The sequence below is a fragment of the Odontesthes bonariensis genome, chromosome 6 (genome assembly GCF_027942865.1).
Source record: "Odontesthes bonariensis isolate fOdoBon6 chromosome 6, fOdoBon6.hap1, whole genome shotgun sequence".
NCBI lineage: Eukaryota > Metazoa > Chordata > Actinopteri > Atheriniformes > Atherinopsidae > Odontesthes > Odontesthes bonariensis.
Window position 1 is genome coordinate 9,296,663 of NC_134511.1, and position 20,304 is coordinate 9,316,966.

Genomic DNA, 20,304 nt, shown 5'->3' on the forward strand with positions numbered 1-20,304 from the left:
CAGGAGTTGGTCTTCGTCCCTTTAAAGATGTATAAATAATTTACTGGAATGTTCACAAATTGGTTATTGATGTGTGTGTGTGTGTGTGTGTGTGTGTGTGTGTGTGTGTGTGTGTGTGTGTGTGTGTGTGACGGGTGAGGGAAGGTACAGCTCTACCAACAGATTATGGTGCACGGAACAATAATGTGTTGCTGTGTGCTCATTATTTTGGTTCATTTATTTTTTTTTACACCAAAATAAAGTCATATTGTTCTATTCTTAGCTCTTTTACATTTTGGCCATCAACTTTTAGATCAATGCTAAGTTACTGTACAACCCTGTGGGTGGTGAAAATTCAGCCATGACTAACAGTGTAAAATCGAGTCATTGATCTTTTCGCTCCGGGGTCAGTCTCAGACCAGATATTTTTCGACTGGCTGGCACAGATGTGTAGACGTATCCATCTGTGCAGAGGCCACTGGCATTTGACTGTGTAATTTACAATCTTCTGTAATGTAGAAGGAAGGCATCTCTGTCGGAATATTTCCGATAGATAATCTTAAATTAGTTTATGTGGAAAGTGGAAATTTCACAGCTCATTTAGCTGAATACCTCTGTAATAGATTAAATGTCAGCTGTAGTATTGGGATGAAATAAAAACCCAACTTTTTCTTTTTTTGAGTCGTTTTGAGTCACTTGTAATCTTCAGTAGAGGTTTTGAAATGCAGAGGCATCCCTCACCATAATGAGGCAATAGTGTTGGTATAATGAGGCGGCTCAGTCTTTACTCAGCCTGAACTGTGGTCTCATCTCATTTGTGTAGATAAGCCTAGTTTATTTGCTAACTACTATGCCACTGTGGGGTACTTTTTATTTCTATTATGCTAGTATTTTGCTGTAAGGAAAAGTTACAGCTTTGATACAGAATGAACACATCCAGTGAAGCTGTAATCACAAATTTTACTGGAGGACAGAAGAACAGCTATTCCCCCATTTAATTTTTTATGTTAAGGAATAACTCCTTCCTGACTTATTTAAATAATTTTTACTTCAAATATGATAGTTATAAAGTAGTATTAGTCTACAAATGTAAATGAAACGAGGCTGAGTGAGAAATGTGTTGGGAGGTAAAAGTAGCCCTAAAAGAAAAGGAGCATTCTGTCTGTCTGTACAGTAAAAATAAAAGGAACTTAGACTTGGTTTTGCATCTCTTCTTCATCAGCCACCACCGCTCCTTCCTCGTCTCTGTTCCTCACTCTCCCGCCTTCTCCCCTCGTCCCACCTCCCCCGACACCCTTAATAGAGTATTCATTATTGTAGACAGCCCAGTAAATGTCATCTCGCCTGGCCGCGCTGCACACGTCTGTGTATAACTGAATATAACTTATTTATTTTCATAAGTCATCGCCACTTAATTATAAATGATGCTGGCTGCTCCCCAAGCAGTGGGGATGTGCCTGCTGCATGCTGGGATATGTTCCCTCCACCACAGCTCGTTGCTGCTCACATGTTTGTGTGCGTTTTGCAACTAAGCGTTTATGGAATTCTGATGAGCCTCATTCAGACATCAACTTTAACAACCCTGGGAGTTTTAGTGGTGATAGATTTTAGATTAGATAGATTTTTATACTTTTTTTTATTATTTTTGTGTTACTTTTGCTTCAACATTTCTTTATTTAGCAAATGTTTCTCTCAAAGCCTGTCAGTCCCTTTGTCCCTCAATCACACACCTGACACGACCCCTCTGACTGAATGATGGATTATTACAGATTAACCCTCCTTATTAACAAAGGCAACATTTTTCTGGGGTGCAAAAACTCTTGAATGACCAACATAGAAAGCTGGGGCCATTCAACTCATCGAGGGCTTCATAATTCTATTTTTTTTTTTTTTTTTTGTGGTTTATTTTAAAATCCAGACAATATGAGCAAAATTGTGGTGTAAACAAAATAAAGTTTATTTATTTTTTCAAGGCTATACTCAAAAGTATGACATTTACAAAGCAATTTAAAAAAAAAAGAAAAAAAGAAAGGAAACAAGCATAAAATACATAAAACATGGTTTTCATGGATGATTCTGTCATCTGGGAGGAGAGAGGAAGACAGAGCATAGAGTCAGGACGCTTTAATATGACTTGACAGCATGGGTTAAGATGGAACGGATACATGATTTTCACCAGTTCATGTCCAATATTTCATGTCAGAAACTGACCTACTGACTTATGTAGTGCTGTCATTTGTCCTTGTGATTCTCTAAACTGTCGTACTCTCGTCTAAATTTGTAACTTGTCTTGTTTTTGCTGATCTGAGCATCTCGATGCTGACTTTGCTGAAACAAACAGCTGCCTTTCTATGATCTTGGCCTGCTGCCAGAAATAAAATAAGATGTCGACGACCACATGCTGAGTTCTTGGCCATCACACATGCACAAAGGATGACACAGAGTCTCTGCACCTGTTGTCTGTGTCTATGTTGATACTAAAAACATGATGCATGACAAAAAGACATCCTGACAAATACTGAGGGGTAATTGTTCTGTCATGACATTAATCACAACATGCTTCAGTGGATAGCGCTACAGTGACCAAAAGGGGGGCAAGGGGTCTTTAACATCCCTATTAATAACTGCTGGAGTGGAACTTTAAGAGGTGGAGCATCTATATGATGCACGTACACACTGACAGTAAAGATGACATTTTCTGTGCCACTCAAGGGCAACCAACTGTTGCTGCAAGGCAATCACAATATTTAGTTTGCACATTTAGTTCGGCCATACATTTGCTTATTTTAACTTTTGTATTTCCTTTTATAAAGGATCACAAATGGATCAAACACGTAAAACTGACCTTTTTCAGATTGTGTCCAACAATTCAAGCATTTTGTCTAAGCTTTTCATGACCAAACCTCAGAGCGAAAGTGAGGCTCTGAGAGCAATGGAGCATGGTGTGGAATGATTGGACCTGATGCAGATAGTCCAGTAAGAGCATCTGCAAAAGGTCCATAAAGTTAGTTTTAACATAAAGTAAGTCTCTCTTGTTTTATCTTTTTTTACTACCTTTTCATCTTTTGTTATGCTCTACGGCAAAAGCATCTGTAGCTGCACTTTATATGAAAGCCCTCACTAGAACTACAGTGCAGCCATGCATTTGTGGCCAGCATCGATAATGAGTCATGCCTTGGATATTAGGAAGAAAAGAAAGAGGACGACCTCTTCTTATTTAAGCTGAATTCAGCTTTCAACAATTTCAGCAAGAATTTTGGCTTAATAACTATTTTGCAGACTGAATTTTGATGATAAAGCGAGCAGTGCATTTGTTCAGACTCTGTTAAGCCTTAGAGGGGACTTTTATGTACTTTACCAACTTGGAACTATATTCCAGTTGCGTGCTGGACATCGAGGCTGGCTGTAATATTCATTTATGCTGCAGAATAATCAAAGCCCTAACCTCATCTGCACCCCAATCCCACTGATGGTGCACTCGGCTTCAGTGGCCCTCTTCAAAAGAAAATGGTTGTAAGATTGAGAGCACGGAGGTGTACAAGAACAAGGAAATACACACTCTAATACTGCGTGCACCTTTTGTGTCTTGTGTAGATTGAACTGGCCATGTGAAGAGTGCCTTTGTGGAGGCAGATAATCTGCAGCCTGGTATCTCTTCAGAAAAATTGTCCACCAGACAAAAACATAGTGTCACCACAAAGGCTTAAAAATCTTTTTTTTTTTGTCTTTTGTTTTGTACAGAGCAGCATTCATGTTATGTGTCAGCATGACACGATGACTAATCCGAAGCACGTGTTCTTAAATTTCTAAATCTTACCCTATATTTTTTTACATTTCAACTTAGTCAATCATGAGAGACCGCAAAGTGTTTGGTTGGATGGACCTCAACTTTAGGTCTTTGTGTGACACTTTGCTGATTAATACCACCAGCTACACTGTCCTACATCCTTACCAGTGTTTTGGTGTCATGTTTTGTGTTTTTGTCTAGTCTCCACTTTTGCCTCAGTGTTTCTTCTGCCCTGCCATCAGCTTCACTCCTTTCACCTGTGTTCATTCTCATCAGCTGCACTCACTCACCAATCACCCTCCACAGTATTTAGTGTCCCCGTTTGTTCATGCCAGTTGTCACATCCTTTTGTCTCGTTGTGTAGTGGAGATGAGGATTATGCAGGTTTATAGTTAAAAAAAATAAATAAAAAGGATAATAATAATAAAATTAATAAAATAAAATAAAAATAAAATCATTTTAATAATTTAAACAAAAAGCATGGCAAAAACCTAAACTGACAAAACAAAAACCCTAAGAACAGACAAAAACCTGGCTATGACAATGAAAAATAACTTGACTTGAATGATGACAAAACCTGACACGAACAGTGACGGTAACAATGACAAACCTGATTTAACAACATATGTGACAGTGAGGATCTGACAATTTGCATGAACAAACCGGGACATTAAATACTGTGGAGGGTGATTGGTGAGTGAGTGCAGCTGATGAGAATGAACACAGGTGAAAGGAGTGAAGCTGATGGCAGGGCAGGAGAAACACTGAGGCAAAAGTGGAGACTAGACAAAAACACAGAACATGACATTTGGGGCCATCTTGAAAGAGATAAACCTAAATCTTGTAACAGTATCAAAACATGAACATGTCACAATTTTCAAAGGCGAAGATAGAACACACATCAGAATACTTCTAATATTAGTTGATTCCTCAATTTATAGGTGTTTAAAATCTATTTTTGTACACCACCAAATGCAGAAGAAGTTGTAACATTGCAGAAAATGTAAGTTTAAAAAAACAGAATGCAGCAATTTGGTGGAGGTGAGCGAACGTGTTAACAAATGTAAGCATGAAATTACAACCCCCATTTCCAAAAAAATTGAGACACTGCAATTATTTGCATATCTCTAACCATTGTTTTATACGTAAATGAAAACAAAAAATATATATAGTCTATGAAACTATATGTATGATATATAAACAATGAGACATTTTATGATTTTTGTGAAAAGTTTTAGCTCATGTTGAATTTGAGGAGAGCAACATGTCCCAACAAAGCTGTGACAGGAGCAACATGAGGCTGAAAAGAAACAACTGGAGGAACATGTTGCAGCTAATTAGGTTCATGAATTAGCCAACAGGTCAGTAACTTGATTTGGTATAAAAAGATCTCTCAATAGTAAAGATGGGCAGTAGTAAAAACAAAACTAGTGAAGACTTTGAATATTAGATAATCTACGGTACACAATATCATCAAAAGATTTCGAGAATCTGAAGACATCTGAAGACGGGACACATCTGAAAGTTAAATTTGGATTCTTGTGATCTTCAGGCTCTCAGGTAGCACTGCATTAAAAACAGACACGAGTCTGTCATGGAAACCACTGCATGGGCTCAGAAACACTTCCAGAAATCCTTCTCTGTGTGCCATCCATAAATGCAGGTTAAAGCTCTGAACATATGGCTTCTTTGAGTGACATATGTGAACATAATCCAGAAAGGCTGTCAAAGTTAATTTATTAACCATTAAAATGACAGTTTTGTTGTCGGACTGATTAGAACTTAAAATTCTTTATGGAAATCATGGATGCTGCCTCCTCTAGATTAAAGAGGATACGGACCATCGAGGTTGTTATCACTGCTCAGTTAAAAAACCTGCATGTCTGATGTTACGGGGGTGCATTAGTGTTTATGGAACTGGCAGTTTGTACATCTGGAAAGGCGAAGCAGATGCTCAAAGGTAAATATACGTTTTAGAGCAAGATATGCTGTTAATTTAATACTGCATCTGTTATAACAGCATAGGCACGTAGAGTCCGTCTGCAGTGCTGTGCTGTCTGCAGTCCAGATATAGTATGTTTTTTTTCAATTTATTCTATGTTGTTTTTTTTTTCTTTTTTAGCATAGAAATACTTTTGGCAATTAAAGCATGGTGAGTATTTGTGTTGTATTTCTTGTTAATTGTATTCAGATTTGAACACGTTTTGAGGCAGGAAAAATATTGAGATCCACACTGCAATGTTAAGTGAAATTCACATGGCCACAACATTTTTTTGTGATGAACGTTTTGTCGAATTCATCTCATGAAGTTAATTGCCCATAGGCTTCCAAAGGAAGCATTTCTTGCACAAACTGTTCTAGATATCAAAGCCTTGCAAAAAATATGTTACAAAATGGGAGAAAAAAACATAAAGGATACAATGACTTGTATGTGACTTGTATCTTTTGAAGAAAATGTGCATTCGAAAGGGAACTAATGTGGTTACTCCAAGCCTCTAGAGTGAGCGGCTGCACTTTATGAATTCTAGGTAATAATTCTTATACGGAGACCTTAATTCCCCCCCCCCCCGGATGAATAAAGTTTTTTGAATTTGAATTAATATCTAATTTTTGAGAGTGAACTTTACCGTTATACACTTATTTGCTCAGAAGTGACAAAAGGTGTAAAAACAATGTCACATTTTTAGAGCAAGTATACTGTGGAATGATTTGTTCAAAGTCTTTGATGTCTCTAAATGTCTCAGATATTTTTTTATTTGACAAATATATGATCATTTTCCATAGCATTTTAGGTGATGCATGTAGACTTTATTTCTGGCTTGCACTTGATCAGTGTGAAAGTAGTTTTAAGTTGAAGGTAAATGCAAAAAAAGAAATCATCATATGTTGTCATATCCTGTAGCTGGGTTGTGGGTATTATCTTTTCTATCTTTTCTATATTGGTGTGTGATATTAAATTCTGCATGAAATCTCCTGCCTGACTGTTTTTTGCCTCAACTTGTTTCCTGTGCAGGTGATCTGATCACATCTAACTTCTCTCTGAGAGATCTGGCAACACTGGGCTTTTTCCTTTTGTTTGCCTCCAACAGATGCCTCACTACGCCAATAATAGTGGCTATTTACCATTTGTTTGTTAGAAGAAATGTGCAGCACTCTATTTTAGTCAGTTATTGTTATGAGTCACTGATTTTTACAAACAGGACGGAATGAACAAGTAATTGAGCTTGTTTACAAAAGTTACAAGATAACATTTTAAATGTGAGCATATACTTAAGAAAAATGATACAATTTAGTTCAATGAATGTGAATTTTGTGCAAGACAAAAGACTATCTTGACTTTGGATAATACTTTAAAACAAACAGCTATTGACAACAATGGAAAATCTTAATTCCTTAACTTCTTCCTCTGTTCCAGACAAGTTCAACGCCTACGTGACCTTAAAGGTGCAGAATGTGAAAAGTACAACCATCACAGTCCGTGGGGACCAACCATGTTGGGAACAAGACTTCATGTTGTAAGTGTCACACTGCTGCAGATAATGCTACATGCTTTAAACTGTAATGTTTACTGTACTTTTTTATGTGCCTGGGTGATTTTTCAGTGAGCTGGTGCTTTTGGTCAGGTACTTATAGCAGGTCTTTAAACATGACCGTGAATAATTGAAGAGTGTGTGTTTAGGATTTGAGTTGAAATTCCATTCCCAGCGCAAATAATGCTCAAATAATGCTAATCTTTTTTTTTTTTAAAGGTTCCAAGTTTTTAATTTATATCAATGAAATGTTTGTTTATAATACAGTGAACATCTATTATATTTAATGCATCCATTAAGCCTGTCTTCAGTGTTTACATTTGCTTTGGTTGCTTCCTTTTACCTTTTTCGCTCTGAGTTGTCACTTGTTTTTAATAGCAGCAGTATGTATGCCACCAAACTCTGGGGATCTATTAAGACAAATGCAGAGAGAAATAGGGGCTCCGCAGTATGTGTCAGCTTTAAGATGAATGCAGGCCAGGTATCCATTGCTAGCTGACTGGTTAGCTGGCCTTAATAGGCCTTACTGAAATTGAAAGTGAGCATCAGCCACCTGTGGGACTCCAGTCTGACCGGCGGACAAGGGGCTACTAAATAGAAATTTGATGTCACAGCAGGTAGGATGGATGGAAAGTGAAATTACATGCCGAGCTTAGTTAAGTGGATGAGCCAGTGAAAAATCTAATAAATTGTCCAGCCCAGTGTAACTCCTGGGAAAGGAGGGGCAAAGATGTGGCTGATTTAGAAATCCACTTTTTATGCTTGCTGAACTCCTTATTTTGGGTATCTAGGCTGTCACAGGCTAGCATGTTGGTTAGGTGGTGTGGTGTGGCTGACATGGAAACTGAACCAACCACATAACATCCTAGGTGAAGTGAATTATCACTTAATCCAATGCTGTTGCTGGTGGGAGGGTCATTAGTTTTGCAGGTGCTTTGTCATAAATTATTGATCATAGTGCAAGACGAAACAACGATTGGATGAAATCCTGAGGGGACATGAAGATGTATACCAAATTCATAGCAGTTTAGCCAATAGTTGTAGACATCTTATTCTAATCATCAACCTCATAATGGCTGTAAATAAATATGATTCAGTTCACCAAAGTCATTAGTGTTCAACCCCTGGGGACCATGAATGTTTGTTCAAGGTTTTATGGTTCAGTAGCTTTGGACCAACAGGCTGACTGAATGAGTCATGGGGCTTCAGCATGGCTATCTAATCAATTCTTAATCTAGCTCCTGCCTATAAAAAGATGTACTGTACATGTGTATCATTTGTTGACGTCTTTTGTCTTTAATCCACTGGTGGGACAGCTTGGACTTGTTAAGGTAGTGTAAAACACCTTTGCAGATGCTTTTGTTGCCAAGAAGTTGATTTGATTTTATTCGTTTAAACAACAAAATGTGGTATGAAATCAGCTTAGACGTCTCCTTGTTTTCTGTCACCATGTTTCCCCCCTCTCTAGATGGGTTTGTATTTACTCATAAAGGAAATCTTACGGGGTCTTTTGAAAAGCTGCAAAATGTAAATGTGTATCAAACATGTTTCTCTAAATTGGTTTCAAAGCAAATAAACATGGCTGTGAAGTGTTGCCACTGGGTGGCATTGTAGGCTACATTGCTTGTGGTTATCTCAGGAGAAGAAGTAGCCAGAGGAGTTAAACAAAAAAAACAACTGTGGTGGTCCTCTACATTAAGGAAATTAAGATATCTTCCTCTCAGCCTGAAGCAAACCTTGAAATGTTCTAGATAGCTGGAAGCATTGTGTGTCAATGTAACGAGAAGGTATTGTTACAAAATCACTTTTGTAAGTACTTTTGGCAGCTTGGTTGTGATCCACAGTCACCACATTTTAGGGTAACCATTAAAGGTAGGGTAGGAGATCCTGGATTTTGAGTCCAGCAAAGCTGCATTTTGAAAATACACAGGTCAAAAGTCCCAACCCTTTTCTTCACTTTCCCCCCGAAGCCACGCCTCTAGAGTACATGAACGCGCAATGCTTGTTCACGGGCACGAAGGTGCACGAGCGCTGTTCTGACAGCAAGCATCGATCGTTGCCGTATTTAGTATTTAGTATATGCTAACTATACGTTTAATAATGCTAGGTGCTAGCCAAGCTGCCTCTAGTTTAGCTTCCTGCCAAGCTTCTGGACGCGTAATTCATTCACGGAGCAGGGTACGCGCACAGGGGGAAGGAGGGGGAGGGAGGAGCAGATTGCAGTTTGATAGACGGCATCAGAATCCAATCATCGTTAATGGTCCGTTCATTATGATTGGATAGTGTTTTTCCTAGATTGTACGTTCTAGAGGCCACTAAAACTTTTCATATTTGTGTCAAAACTTTTAATTAATTGGTTGCAATGGGGTGTGAAGAGTATTTCAAGTAATATTTAAAAAAATGTTCCAGAAAAAGATCTCCTACCCCGCATTTAAGTAGTCTATAGAAGTCCCTCAGTGAAACGGATGCTTTCAGACCATAGCCGAATGTTCACTACTGGTGATGTTACTGACCACTGGTTACCATGGTAATCTCGAAAAGAGTACCTTAACACAAACCATTGTAGAGGTGGTTTTGTTACCAAATCTAATTATACATTGAATTCTTAACCATGCCAAAAGCCAACAGAAAATGATAGATATTAAAGGTAAATGTTGTAATAATGTTCCAACATAGTGCACAAAAGTCACTCTTGGATCTCTTTATAGCTTTTTATTTCCCCACTCGGGAAAATGCAGATGTAGGCAGATGTAGACCTTTACCCTGCCAGTAATGATATATAAAATAACATGAAGAAAGGGCTGCACTGTGGTGTGGTGGTTAGCACTGTCACCTTACAGCAAGAGTTCCAGGTTCAATTCCCAGCTGGGGCCTTTCTGTGGAGTTTGCATGTTGTATGTGTGGGTTCTCTCCGGGTACTCTGGCTTCCTCCCACCGTCCAAGAGCATGCATGTTAGGTTAATTGGTGTCTCTAAATTGTCCCTAGGAGTGAGTGTGAGCGTGTGTGTGGTTGTATGTCACTGTGTGGATGGACTGGCGACCTGTTCAGGGTGTACCCTGGCTCTTGCCAAATGGCGGCTGGGATAGGCTCCAATGTGACCCTACAGTTGGATTAAGCAGGTATAGAAAATAGATGGATGGATGGAACATGAAGGGATACCCATAGCATTGGAATGTGATGCAAAGGGTCCCTGACCAATTATGTGAAGAGTTGGGGGTGGGAATTTGAATTGAATCTGCCTTTGTCACTCGGTCTCTCTCATATATGCACAGACACATTGGTCTGCGCAAGGGATACAGATCTTTCCTGAGGACTGATCCCTACAGACAAGATTAGAGACTGCATGTAGCTTCACACAATTATATAAGACCATCCTCCCTTTCTCTAACTATTACTCTGTGGTTTTTCAGATGCACTCAGACCGTTATTTTCACTAAAGTCAGTGTGATATTTTTTTTCATAGCAATAGTGATTTTTTTAAATTCATCAAGAGTAATCAAACAAATAACACCTAATATGAACATGATGATTGCAAAAAAAATGAACCCTGTGGCCTCTGATACAAAATGGATAATTAACTCCTTTAGCAGCAGTTGGGCTCACTGGGGACAGCCGTAGTATGCTGTGATGGAGAACTGTCAGAGATTTCAAGGAGGGATTGTGCCTGGTTTTATTCCCCAGAATAAAACATTCCCCCAAAAGCATCAAAAGAGACATGTTTGCCATTGAGCCACCTTCAGTGCCTGTACTCAGACTAATCTTAAAATAGTTTTGTTGTAACAGAATGGAACATGGTGCAATAGAAAATGGTATAGAATAGGCAAAAGTACCTTTCCCTCAAAGGGAAATTAGGAAATCCCGCTGATGCAAATGATAAGGACAAGTATTCATACTTGCTGTGTTTTTCACTAAATCATAGTCAGTTGTTTATGCCTTTATCAGTTTTTATTTGGCTGTAAAGCATGTTGGGATTTTGCGTGTATTTCTCTACCTGGTAATGCACAGATGGAGAAACGTTTTACTAGGTATTACTTTTATATTTAGCCACTGTCCTTCCAAAATGTCACATTGCACCCTTGTAGCCCTGAGTTGTAGCCCCATTGCTACGATGAAAAACTTTCTCATTGTACTCAACAGCCAGATGATGGATGCCAGTGTAAAAACGTCTTATTTGCTCCATTAAGTTTGACCACCTGGAGTTGACATTTCTTCTTCTTTTTTTTCATTTTAGAAAAACTATGTCTCTTTGAATTTTACAGCGGGCTGCATGGTGGTGTGGTGGTTAGCACTATTCCCTCACAGCAAGAAGGTTATAGGTTTGAATCTAAGCTTGGGCCTTTGTGTGTGGCGTCGTTTCTCCTGGTGCATGCATTCTCTTTAGGTAATCTGACTTCTTCCCACCATCCAAAAACATGAGTATAAAATGACTCTTGGAGTGAGCATGAGTGTGCACGGTTGCTCGTCTCTTTTTTTTTTTTCTCTGTGGGTTGGCCCTGCAATGAACTGGCCCTTTGCCCAATGGCTGATTGAATAGGCTCCAGACCCAAAATTGTATTAAGCAGATACAAAAAAATAGATAGATGGATGAATTTTACAGTCATATCTAATACAGTTTTCAATTTCTGTCATTATTTACTCTGCTTCCTCTTTTAGAGATAGAAATAGGATCTCAGATTACTCCCTGACCTTCACTTCAAATACTTGCATTTATGCTCACTTTCCATCCATCCACCAGTCAGTCCATCCCACACTTCAGAGCAGGAAACAGTATTTTATCAACTACAGCTAAGATTACCTTGAAGTTGGGTTTAGTTGTAAGTAGTCAACGAGAATCTTATAGATCTTTTGTCCAGTTAAATGGTTCATTGCTATTAATCTAAGAGCCCTTTTTCATTTTCAGGACATTAATGTGGCTATTCACGTTCTTCAGAATATGAATGCTTGCAGTGAATTATGACCTTTCCACTTTACACATCTATTTAGTATGCATTATTGAGATGACAAAAGAAGGAGGAGGGGAAAAGAGATGGAGAATTCAATGGAAGGACCTAAGCCGGATACAAACTGGCAATGTTACCATTCATAGTTGCTACATTAACCTTTTGAGCACCTTTAAAGGAATATAGATTCTTAGTCTATGACGTCTGCTGAAATACAGCGAGTTCCCTAAAAAAATAAACGTGAATAGATTGGCAGTCAAGGCAATCTGAACTAATTGGTTGGGCTGCTTACAATACAGTTCCAGATGTGTGTGCAGTGGGAAGATCATGGAAGAGTCCATTTATATTGATCACTAACAACAGTTTATCTGTTAATCCCAGCTGTAGTTAATCTAACTACCAGTTGTCAAATGGTGACAGCAGGGACAGTTGTTAGTTGTTGTAACGAGCAGGCTTGGAGACTCAAGTGCAGAGATCAAACACAATTTAATACAGGAGTAGTAAAGGTCATACACAGGGAGGCAATTCGCGGGGCAAAAGTACAGGCAGGGGCGGGCAAAGGCAGAGTCAAAAAACAGTCCAAATCCAAAAAACACTGGCAAAGGTATCAAACTGGGCAAGGCAAGAGCAGAGTCAAAAAACACAGGAAAAAGGTCAAACACGGGTATACATACACTTTGAGAATGCTAGATAGCTTGGAACAAAGGAACCTAGACAATCTGGCAAGGTAGGTCTTGGATGCTAGGAGTATAAATAGTACTGAGTCAATGATTAGTGATGGCCACCAGGTGTGGCTGAGACTGGTGGGAAACTTAACAGGAAGTGAAATAAGGATGACACCGAGGTTAACAAAATAAAACAGGAAATTAATCGAGTCCAGAAAATGTCTATAATCTGTGAGCATGACAGTTGTGACCCTCCACTCCGAAGTTTGGCTTTGCACAGCAGCAATGTACTGAGCGTAGCTCCATTAACTCCATTACTATGTGTACATAAGGGGCTTTGCAACAGCTGAGGTACAGCTCTTCATAAAATGAGTCCACTTCTTCAGTTTGTTATTCTAGCCTACACGGTGAATTAGTTTCCAGTACACTAGTATTTATAATGATATAATGTGACAGGTGGGTTTGCCTTTAATTCAAAGTTCACCATGTCATACATCCCCAAATCAGAAGACATTTCAATGGTATTTTTAGATCAAATCTGATGTGTGTGTTTGTGTGTGTAGTTTCTGGTTGGTGGGTCCGGTTGGCTAGTGGGATAAGGGGTTAAGCCTTTGGATGTTTATCCCTTTAGATTCAGGGTCACAAGGCCTCACGTGTTGGTCACTGCTCATACTCTACATACTAAGATTGAAACTGCCGTTTGCTCTCTCTTGATTGCCATCTTGTTTCACACCACAGGCTTTGACCTGTAAGAAGAAGCCTTCTCTATTGTCTCTACTCCTCAGTCTTTTCCCACTCTGTACGTTAGCTCCTTGCTCAACTGTCCTTACATGCTACTCAATCTGGCCTAATCTTTTGATAAGATTTACAGTATCGTGTCAGAGGTTATGAGCTCTCACTTCACCAACCACCCATAATCTTCAGATGTCCTGATTGACTCGCTTCCAAAGTTGGCCCAATGCTAAATGAAAGAAGAGACTGAACAACATAAACTAAACATTGAGCTGTAGTGATTGGACTAACAAACAGTAAGTTGAAGAAAAACTGTCTGCTGTATTCACTTGACATTCTTCTTTTATAACTGAAGAAGCTGTTCTTTTCCATCACTATCATCAATCAGTGACTCCTTGTCTGACTATTTGAATCATAGCTTGGTCTTTCCTTCAATATCTGTCAATTAAGGTCTGTTCAAGTATTAACAAATGGTGACCTTTTATTTCCAGCCACATCAGCCCCTATTAGTCTTTGCCCAGTGACTTTATCAAGTTAGAACAACAGGAGTGATTTACATCCCTCTGACTGCAACCTTTTCCTTCTTCTCTCTTCCTCTTTTTTAACACCTCTATTCTCTATATGTCTGCTAATAATAGTGTTTCACCCCACAGCTTGATTTCAAGTTCTCAGATAATTATATCAATTTCAAAGAGCAAATTAGGACAGGATAACCTTAATGTCAGGATGTAATCAAAAGGCAACTTTTCTACAAGGTTTATAAACAATCATAGTATACTTGTGAGACTTTAGTTGTACGACTGTGATAGCGTAGCTGTCATCAACTTAAGAAAAATGTGACCTTATGCTTACGTCTCACAGCACAAAACTCTGTAAGTTCTTCTATTGTTGCACTTTTCTCCCAACTAGTCGTTTTAATCACAATTTGTGTGCTGTGGTAGTTGAGAGAACCCAAATGCAGACTCGGAAAGCAAGCGGCTGAGGAAAACAAGTAAGCTTTTATTTAATAAAGCAAAAAGCGACAAGAGCCAAACCTAACCTTGACACTAGGGATAAAACTGTGGAAATGAAGACGAACACCTGACAGGGAGCAAAGGAAGACCTGGTGTATATATGCTGCAGGAGGATGGGAACTAGCACAGTGCAGACGTAGTTATTAGTTAACTAGAAGCAGGTGAGTGACAAAGCCAAAAAAACAAAACTCACTGGGTAAACAAGGGGAAAGACTCAGCAGAATAAGACACAATGTAAATATTAACTAAACACAAATAGAAGTAAAACATGCGGTCCGTGTCTGAAAGACGCTTTAGAAACATGAGAGGTAAACTGACAAAACAAGATGTCTAGCAAGTTATCATTTTGTGACGCTTGGTCAAAAGCGCTTTGTCAGCATTTAGCATGTGAGGCACTTCTTCACTGTCACTTTCCAAAGCGTGGAGAGTGGATGCACTTTATCACTTATCCTCCTGCAGCTACAAACTGGCTGCACCAGTAATGAACACAAAAAAGAAGCGGCCATACTGTGGCTTATCAACAAGCATCACAGATTGTGTGCGAAGGTCAGAGGGGAGGAGTCACTTTTTATTTTGACTTTTAGTCTTCAGTTTAGCTTCCTATGCTCAACTGCTGCCCTACTTTGTTATGCATTAAAACTACATAGCTAAGTTTAGGAAAACATGATGGCTATAGGTGTTTAAAAATCCCTATTTGTCACATTGCTCTGGTGAGGCATTCCCTGTCTGTCACGTTATCGGGGTCTGGAAACCCCTCGCATATAAAAGCGACACTTTGGGGTTACCCTCAGCACTAAAAACCAACGCACCGTGCTCCTGACCAAGCACCATTTCAATATATTTTTTTAATGTTTACACTCCACTGTATTATCTCATTGGGGCTGTGACAAGACGAAAGAAAACAACGGGACGGGGCACCCTGGAGTCCAGACTCTTATGATGGATGGGATTTGGGAGATAACTGGCAGAGACTTCATCTAAGGCTCCTCTGGGATCAACAAGAGGTGGAGATGTGGAGAAGATTGTGCAAAAAAAAAAAATCAAAAACAGGAAATACAACAAAAACCCAATATTAGGACATTGAAAAAATCCACTGTATGATCCACATTGGGAATTGGTACAGACTTTTGAAGACGGTCATCCATGGCCCTTATGCTGTATAAGCAGACAGCATTGTTACATCATCAACTCAAGTAATGTTACTAAAAAAAAACAAAGATACTGTGTGACAATACATGTCCCCAACAGAGTACATTTGAGTGACTTGGTGAGAGATACTCTGATATATCTGATTGTCTGATAACTGGACCTGCAGTGTGTATACAAAGCTTTCCTCACAGGAACATGTTTAGAGCTATCTGCAAGCAGGGACTTTCACCTGCTTATCCTCACAGAGCTCCAATCTCTCCATCAAAGAACACGATGTCTGTCAAGTCTCATACTCAGTATAGTCATACACTCTCCCCCTGCCTGGCTGTGTGTAGGTGTGCACGGATCTGTTTGTCTGTGTGTGGTTCCCTGAATGTTGAAAATACACCATTTTATTCCCTTTTCCAACAAACCAGTCCCTCAATTATGGATGAGCTTTGATGTAGGGCATATGCCACAGTGGGATGTAAAGCAACAGGACGAACACACACACACACACAAAAATCCACATCTGGTCTGTGAGTCAGAGACAGGTTGGAGACAACAGTACACCAATGGACAGCATCAATCTTTTCTAATCCTATTTGAAGGTTTATGTTTCATGGTTAAAACGACATAATCTCATACATTAAAATCAGAAAAAAATGTTCTCCTCCTCTTTCTTTTAGCCAGCTGATCCACGTCTGTTATTATGCAACACATGACGTCTGATTAATGCAGTTCACCTTGGCCTGTGAACAGCAAATGCATTCATTAGCATTCTGCACGGAGCTATTTAAAGCACGTTGAATTGACTCAAACCTCCCCCAATAGACTTTATATTGATTAGATATAAATTGATTAGAAAAAAAAAGTAAAGAAGATAACAAAATAAAGGAATATGCAAAAAACGTGATGAAAACGCTTAACACACTTCTAGAAATTGGAAGTATAGCAGAAGGCGAGTCCTGGTAGAAATTTCCAGAGATCGCCATGATTACTTTTGAGTGTGTGGTTCAAAGCTGTACATGTGCACGTTGGCAGGTAACACAGATTAACTCTCTGAGTAAACAACATTCATGGAAACTAACCGCCAACTGTTCCGTATCGGGGGAGCAGGGATGCTCCTTTGTCATATCTTCAGGACTGATGGAGGGAAGTAAAGGTTGAAACTTATTGGTTGAAACTTCCTCCTTTCTCTCTGTTTTGCTCCTGCCTACATCCCCTTATTTCAGAAACCCATGGTAGGATGCTATCTGGACTATCTGGATGCTACCCGACTCTATCTGGGCTGTCCATATACTGCAAGTTTTATTTTTAGGCACTACATGAAAAAACGTATGTGCGGTGATGATTTGCATTAAAACTGTCTGTTGAGTAAGTCTCCTGCTCGGTATGAGAGATGACAGCTTTGTTGCAAATATTATCCTCACCTGTTAATGATAACCGTAACAATAATAATGTTAATATAAACCTGTTAATAGAGACTACACTGGCATTGTTTCTTTGTCAGCACTATATTTACGCAAATATGATAGATTTGCTGAAAAATACCTCCTCTATACTCCTAAAATAAGGTTGAAAATTCCCTGAACAATTTTTTTTTTTATCATATTAATCAAACAAAGCAAGGTGCTGGAAATCTTACAAAACAACAGAACAAATCAAGTATATACAAAAAAGAAGCACAATATATTGAGATACACTGAAAAAAAGTCCCAATATATTAAACGTAACTAACTGGAAACCCTTTCAGATGTTTCTTTGATAGAGACGACATATTGTTTGACTGCAGTGATGGTTTATTATTCCAAAGAGATGGTTATCCATGTTTGATCGAGTTTTGGTTTAGGGAAATCGGTTAAAATGGACAAAAGGTGAGACCTGACAGTTGACTTTTTTGTTGATTTTTGATGCTCTACATTCATGTACTTTGAATGATATATAACCCAAAAATGTTTATATTTATAATTATTTATTATTTTCTTGCCCTTCACATTTTTAGGAGAATTTTAGACGAATGAGCAGCTTTATATTAATAATTTCTTGTGTAATTTAAAATCAGGTATGAGCTAGTTAACTGATAAGTGACTCTTTGTGTCAAAAAACTTGCACATGTCTGTATCTTGTTTGTATGATGATGCTAAGCTGAAGTACTTCTTAAACGTTGGTAAATTTGGTCTGGTGAATTGATATGATCTCTTAGATCACTGCTAAAATATTTCCAACCATCCCACATGCACACAACAAGCAAACACATAAATTGAGATGTTTAATCATAACCGAGCTAACATGTAAGAAGATCATAATTTGGACTCGACGTGTGTTCAGATGGTGAACACACACATGCACACTCTCCACCTAGCATCTCCCACCCACCCTCCTCTGTGCATCATCCCAGCTGTGAAGTGTCATCAAGATGACTGACAGCCAAACTGAGGCGAAATGAATTTGAATGGAACTGTGAATATGAATATGCAGATGAGGAGAGGAGACAGTTTGGCTGCTGTCTTCTCTTTAAGACGGATCTGTCAGAAGATGACGGCTGTCATCCTTCACCCTCCCTGTTTCAGAAGACAACTGGCGCACTTACTGACCTCACGAGAGACTTTACTGTATGAGTAATGCTGGACAGTAAAAGACTGAAGTATGTGTATAACAACGCTGGTGAAATTATAAACCATGTTCAGTATGGTTTTTTGTTCAGTGCTGTTAACGTCACTTCACATGTAAAAAGACGCTGTGGTGAGACATGTGGAGGAACTTAAAGAAGGACAGAGACATACAAAGTCATAAATGTGCAATATATGATGCAACCAGCTCAAAAAGGTAAAAAAAAAAGTGCTGAGAATGGCCAGCACATGTTTTGTGTCATTTAAATGTTTATGCAACATTATGCTTTAACATTTTTCACCTATAACAAATCTCTTGGGGAATTTTACTTGTAACGTGATGGCCAGTTTTTATTCCGACAACTTTTCACCACCGCATTTGAATTCCATTGATATTTACATTTTTAATCCACTCAAAGTAGGCAACTCTTATGACCTTTTCATAGCAGCTCTTGCAACACCGACTGGTGTTTGAGCACCGCAGTAAATAAACAAATCCCCACATCAGTGAGCAACAGGAGTACAGTTTCATACACGCCAAAAGCTACAACGCATACTCACTGTCTCGCATGACCGTATCCATCAGGTGTAAGTTGTATTACAACTTACTGAATACTTAGTAGGTCCTCCTCATGCCACCCAAAGAGCTTTGATCACTCAGGGGTGTCGATAAAGAACCAGGGTGTCCTGGAGTGTCAATAGATCCTTAGGGACGAAGGCGAAGTTCATTTCATGTGTAAGAAAGCAGCTTTAACAAACTCTGAGTTCCAGCAACCAGAGTTGACCGTAGTCCTGTACAGAACATTAAGGTGAAACAATAGCAAAACAGATTAGATAAAAAAGAAACAGCTGAAGGTTTTAAAGAAAATGTATATATTGAAAGATAAAAACACAGTTGCAAATATAAACAGCATAGTTATGAGTATCTAAAAAGAAATGAAATACTGACCACTTAAAATCTGGCACCCAAACATTGCTTCACATAAAAACACCCCACACAGTTTGTGCTTTTGATTACGATTAACCGTGGTGTGTAATGACATTAATGCATGCTTGTGTACTTCTACAGTGAGATCAGTCATCTGGATTCCGGTCTGGTGGTGGAGCTATGGAACAAAGGTTTGATTTGGGACACGATGATCGGCACAGCACTGATACCCCTGAGAGATATTCGACAATGTGATGAGGTAACACAATTCAAACATGTCCTATATATCTTAAACAGATTAAAGTTAATTTAGCTTTGATTGTCTTATGTCTTGTTTTGACTGTATGGATCACCATGATGAAATTGCCTCGATTTAATGTCCCACTTACTGCAGCTGTTCACTTATACTGATTTCATGAGTCCTTATTGCCTATCTCCTCCAAATGTCGTCCCAATATCGAACAGATGAGAAAAAATTCACAGATTATGCAAAAATGCATTCCAGAGTTGTTGTTTTTTTAGGTGGATAAAGCCTCAGTTGTCAGATGGAGTTGTTCAAACCACGACAGTTATCATTCAGGGAAAGTCTATATTTTGCACAAAACTTCTGTAGCTTTAAAGCATTAGAACAACAGTGATGACACTTTAAAACACGGTTACTTTGAGTAAACTTTAAACTGTTCTAAAAACACCTGCTTCATTTCATTATCTCCATGAGCCCCATTAGCTTCATTATAGTATTTTTCCACAGAAAGAAGACTGGATTGAGAGTAAATCCAGTCAGTCTGCATCACTGATTTTAAAGGAGGTGCCTTTATGGTCAGTATGAGCAGGCAGAATCATTACAGCAGTCAATACTCGCGTCGATTTACAAACGGGAACCTGATTATTGTGTTACGACACGCTTGAAAAATTGCCAGCCTGCCTTTTTATTGAGTTTTTCATGGTGGTATTCATGAGGGTGTTAAAGCAGATTTACAAGTAGGACA

General features: G+C 38.8%; 1 protein-coding gene across 1 annotated transcript in view; it reads left to right on the forward strand.

The window, feature by feature from the left end:
- LOC142382715 (protein unc-13 homolog B-like) overlaps nt 1-20,304 on the forward strand; it is a 169,826-nt gene that overhangs the window by 20,851 nt on the left and 128,671 nt on the right. The window contains exons 3-4 of the mRNA XM_075468836.1: nt 7,182-7,281; nt 19,457-19,574. Coding sequence (XP_075324951.1) covers nt 7,182-7,281; nt 19,457-19,574 — 218 coding nt within the window. The remainder of the gene's footprint in view (nt 1-7,181; nt 7,282-19,456; nt 19,575-20,304) is intronic.